Here is a 5,554-nt window from a genome sequence, read left to right as displayed (position 1 = left end):
AATTATTATTGTTTACTATGTCTATGTTATAAATATGAGACAATACAGAAATGTGTTTAATATCTAATTGTTTACTGTGATGCTGTGTATTAAAACACAAAAGCCTGTGTGAAGATGCAAATTAATGGATCATTTTTCATCGTTTTTTTGTTACATTGCTGGTCAAAATCAATCCATCCATTCATCAGTTTTCTTCCATTTATCAGGCCTGGGTTGTTTGGCAGTTAGGCAGAAATTTGTTTTGAGGGTCGCTGAGGTTCCAGTTCACTAACTCAGTCACTGTGACAGTTAATAATGCAGGAAGTGTGGGCCAATCACTGATGAATGATGAATAATGAATGTGTGGCAGGTTTTCTTCACAGTGGGATGACAACATGCTAATCACAGTAACACTTAAACCTTGATATACAGAGGACTGTCCAGAAGACCAAACATACGAATACTTTGTCATACGTTTACATTTATGTCGAGGTTTTCTTTCTACTAAGTGAGTTTTGAGGCATGAAATGAATCAGTCCTGATTCTGGAATAAAAAAGAAGAAATAAACTTATCTGGATCTGTGAAACTTACTTTGAGTGAATTTTCAGCCTTGTCAAAGTAATTATCGAGGGCAGCGCTGATGAAAATCAACCCAGCTGTAGAAATCGTTTGATTTTGCCCTTGTTTTAAAGTTAAATACTAAGTCTCTTAAAAACTATATTATATTTACCAAAAACCATTTAATTATTCTCAAAAATTAAGTAAAGCTTCATCAATAATTCAGAATCATTTCGAACTTCTAACTTTCGGAATGAATTTAGTTCATTTGGGTTTAAAGCCTTTTTCTTTCTTCTAATATGAAGTGATGAGTTTGGCTTATCTTCTTAAGACAAAATGAGAATTTTACTAATATTCCTTCCAAACTTACAAAGATATAAAATCTGGGGTACTTTTAGCACTTCGGTATCAATTGGCCCAAATGTCACAAGCCAGACTTCTTATGGTTCATGACAAGTGTAGTGTGGGCATCTGTGGCCCACGCTACACTTGTCAAGAAGGAGAACTGGCAGATGAGTTGCAGCAACCAGGCTCTTAATTGCTATCTGAGTAGGTATGGCCATTTTCACTTTTATGGGCTAATTTCCCAAATGAGCAAAGAAGTGATCATGATAACATTCATTCAGAATTAGCTTCAAATAATTGTTTTTCTGACCTTAATGTGACATTTTTTTACTGTTTCCATTGAAAATTAGAGGTTTTGCTGAATAAATAGTAACTGACCTTTTTTTTTGGCAGGGGGAACATGAATGGCCTCTTCATGTGGCTCGCCTTTATCAAAGCTGGTATCACTTCCGCTCAACAGTGGCTGTAAGAAACCCAAAATTATTCATTTGTCTTCTATAAAAGACCTACATTTCACTGGTTATGAAACCTTAAAGACACACAGTCCTCTTCTTGCTGCATGAACATGAAAACACTATTTAAACAATCCTCACTTTTACTAAGAACATTGATGGAAACATTAGTGTTATAAAAACATTTTATTTTATGTTGCCTGTCATAGAAATTTTCATTATTGATGTTATTTATATAAATATTTTCACAGAAACATGGATCCTACAGACTGTTGGGCTATAATAATGTATATGCTTATCAATATCTTTCTTCAGGGTCAAGCAGACTGCAGTACCAACTATCAATACGCGGGGGCGCTCTTCACAGACTACCACTTCTACTTCTACAGACACTGCACGGAATTTTAGAAACACAATTACAGACAAATTACAAAAACATGTTTATGGAAAATTTGCTTTATTTCTGCAAAGATGACAATTAGAGAAATCCAAGTATGCTCCAATCACTTCTGCAAGTTTTTATGTTTGGTTGTTTTGTTTTGGGGTGGGGGGTGGGGGGCAGGTTTGTTATTCTAGAAAAATGGCTGGTTAATTTAAAAAAAAACACAAACGACAAGTTGAAAACATTAACTTTGACGTATTATTTAATGTATTTTACTCATATCTTTGTTTTGTGCTAACTTTTACACAGACTGGCAAACATGGAAATGCCAAAAATAAAAAATATTACAACAACCCATCTTCCAATCAGAGAGGGGGAGTCAGAGATGGGATTTACTGTGACTGCAGTTCAGACAGGATAAGTGTAGACGCACATGCAGGGATCATCGAGATTTTAAAAAAAGTATGAAAGTACATTTCTGCCATGTGAAAATTTGTTTTTTATATGCATTTTTAAATTGTCTATTTTTCTGCCTTTTCTCAAATATTTGTTTTTGTTTTTCTTTGATATGAGCAATTTTACCTCCTTGTGTCTGTGAAACTGTTAAAATGTAGATAGATATAAAAATCCTTATATACACACGACATCCGAGATGAGAATGAATGAATAATTTATATTAAATACTTTGTTTCTTCACATAGTTGAATGTGCTGACAAAAAAAGACAAAAAAATCACACAAAATTTATCAATGGAAATCAAATTTAGCAACCCATGGAGGTCCATATTGTGAGTCACGCTCAAAATTAAAATTGGAAAAAAAAAACACTGCAGGCTGATCCAACTTTGATGTAATGCCCTTAAAACACGCCAAAATGAGGCTCAGTAGTGTGCGTGGCCTCCACGTGCCTGTATGACCTCCTTACAATGCTTGGGTATGCTCCTGATGAGATGACGGATTATCTGTTGAGGGATCTTCTCCCAAGTCCTGGACTAAAGCATCTGCCAACTCCTGGATCGGGCGGGACATGATGTCCCAGATATGTCCAATTGGATTCAGGTCTGGGGGAACGGGCGGGCCAGTCCATAGCATCAATGCTTTTGTCTTGCAGGAACTGCTGACACAAGCAGGCAGCAGAACATTCTCCACGGTGTCTCCAGACTCTGTCACATCTGTCATATGTGCTCAGTGTGAACCTACTTTCATCTGTGAAGAGCACAGGTCGCCAGTGGCGAAGATGCCAATCTTGGTGTTCTCTGGCAAATGCCAAACATTCCTATCCTCCTAGTTTACGCATAGAAAATGCAAATGTGGCCATAGGGTTAACTTGTCTTGGTTTATAACTGTAATTATCATTTCCTAAAATAATAAAAGTTCATTTTAAATATTTAAATATTATCTATAAACCTAACCAAGGAAATGGCAGAATAGCTTGTGATAAAAGACCGAAACACCCTTTGAAGTTGAGGCACACAACGATGTGTCCTGTTGGTAAAGTTTCCGGGTGCCATTCCTCAAGACTTTCACCATTTGAAGCAATGTTTTATCAGGGATTGTAACACTTAGTTGCAAAATGATTATTGAATCATTTAAATATAATGTTAAGTGTTTTTAGAATTTGTAAGTTTTATATTCAACATTCAAGTTTATGGGGATGTGCCACTTTCTATGTATTACCATAGTGTAAATGTGGTCCTGACTTCAGCCTGTAATCAAACCTTGTAATTACTGACTTTCTATATTGCACCACTATTGGGTAAAAAATGTAACTTTATGTTTACGGCCAGTTTTAGCTTCACAAATGGGCTCCTCCATCATAAATCCAGCGTGCAGTGTGTATTTACTCTAAAACAGACTGGTCACATTTTGTTGGGAAAAGTGTTTTCCTCTTGAATTCTACGAGCTCAGAGGTAAAAAATGCAAAACTGAAAGTTTCCTACTTGAAAGATGGAAACATGCTAACACAAACATCAAGGAGATGCATTCAAAATTAAAGTAATACAAATTAGAAACATCCTATCTCAAAGTGATGCTCATGCTTGCTCGCGTATTTATTATTTCTAGGCTCGACTGCTGTATTTCATCAAAAATATGTAGAGGCCACCTTTAAAAGTCACTGAATGATTCAAAGTGCTGTATGTATGAACATAATTTTTTAAGAGAATCTGGTTTCTTGACCATGTGAGTTCATTCAGCAGAAAGCACACACACACACACACACAAACACACACTGATGACTAATTCAGGTGGAGGAGGTGCAGCAGAAACACCAAGCTAATTAGGCATCTGAGTGAACCAGCTCAGCTGCACAGAGGAAGCTAAAGTTGCAGGACAGAGACAAAGCAAAGGACCAAGATGGACTCTCAGCACATTGTAAGTATCTGCTGAGTTGTTTTTCTTTATTTAAATACATTATTTGTGGTTACTAAAAAAATGCTGTATTGAACATTATTTTTAAAAATTATAAGGAAAACAGAAAGCCTAAGCTCTCAGCTGCTGCATGGGTCCGTTGACTTTTGATTTTGATACTGAATGCAGATTGAATTAAGTGAGTTTCATATCATAACAGTTAGTTAAAATGATGATTCCCTCTATTAATAAAGGAAAAAAATAATCCAAGCCTATCTGGTCCTGAGTTAAAAATCACGAGTTAAGTGTGATCAACCATATTTGTTTGGATAGCTGAGTACAATTTCATTAGTCACACTTAGATTAGATTACTTAAGTAGAACCTGTGTGACAAAGTGAAGTAGGTTTCAAGATCTCACAAATCAACAGATTCTGTTACAATCTAAAGAAACAAACAGCTGAGAAACAAAGTGTTTGATATCTATCAGTCTGGAAAGGGTTACAAAGACCGTTATTCACAAATGGAGAAAACATGGAACATCTGTGAACCTACCCAGGAGTGACCAGCCTACCAGAAGTAGTCTGAGTGGATCATTGCCTCAATAATAAAAGAGACTGAGCAAAACTGGCATCCATGGGAGACTTCCATGGAGAAAACCCCTGCTGACTAAAAAGAGCACAAAGCCTTGTCTGACATTACCAAAAAGCATCTTGATGAACCCCCAAGTTTTGGGGGGAAATATTCTGTGGACTGATGACACAAAAGCTAAACTTTTTGGAAAGTTTGGGTTACATTAAATCTGGAGCAAAACTAACACAGCAATTCATAAAAAGAACATCACAGTCAAACATGGTGGTAGTATCCTGGTCTGAGGCTGCTTTGCTACTTGAGGACCTGTATGACTTGTTGTAATTGTAGAATTCTGCAAAAAAGATTGGGCCAAAATTCCTCCACAGAGATCTCAAAGACTTATTGACTGTTGTCAAAAACGCTTGATTGCAGTTGTTGCTGCAAAGATGGCCCAACCTGTTAAAATTTAAATCTACATTTTGCATATTTAACACTACCACTTTGTAATGTATATTACACTGATGGTGAGTTCATACAGACTGGTACTCAAAGGCCTTGGGTAACAAACAAAAGCATCAGCTGAGAGCTTGTGAGGTCATTCAGGACTGGAGTGACCTCTCTGGGTTAATTTGGTTGGACCAGTGAGGTAAATCTACACAAAACAAAAAAGACAAAAACCGGGTGTAGCGTTCCTGAGCCGATATAACCACCTAATCTCTACTCTGTGTGTGTGTGTGTGTGTGTGTGTCTGGTGTCGTCTGTCAGCCCGGAGACTGATGGACAGATGTCTCCTGTCACCACGGTAACTGTCTCCTTCTTTTCCAGGCTTCCGTCTGTCCTCTGACAACATGTAATTAACTGACACTCTACCCTCTGTGTGCATGCATGCGTGTGTGTGTGTGTGTGTGTGTGTGTGTG

The 5,554-nt window shown here is 37.1% G+C and overlaps 1 protein-coding gene across 1 annotated transcript in view; it reads left to right on the top strand.

Annotated features, from left to right (window-relative positions):
* The window catches only part of LOC102289055 (myelin regulatory factor like), a 22,060-nt gene extending 19,697 nt beyond the window's left edge, over nt 1–2,363 (top strand). The window contains exons 23-24 of the mRNA XM_042220210.1: nt 1,277–1,348; nt 1,651–2,363. Of these exons, the coding sequence (XP_042076144.1) occupies nt 1,277–1,348; nt 1,651–1,743 (165 nt within the window). The 3' untranslated portion in view covers nt 1,744–2,363. The remainder of the gene's footprint in view (nt 1–1,276; nt 1,349–1,650) is intronic.
* Nucleotides 2,364–5,554: the final 3,191 nt, after the last annotated feature.

This window comes from Haplochromis burtoni, unplaced genomic scaffold (genome assembly GCF_018398535.1).
Source record: "Haplochromis burtoni strain Fernald_Lab_line unplaced genomic scaffold, NCSU_Asbu1 Contig_44, whole genome shotgun sequence".
NCBI classification, from domain to species: Eukaryota; Metazoa; Chordata; class Actinopteri; order Cichliformes; family Cichlidae; genus Haplochromis; species Haplochromis burtoni.
This window is presented reverse-complemented; position numbering and strand designations above follow the sequence as displayed.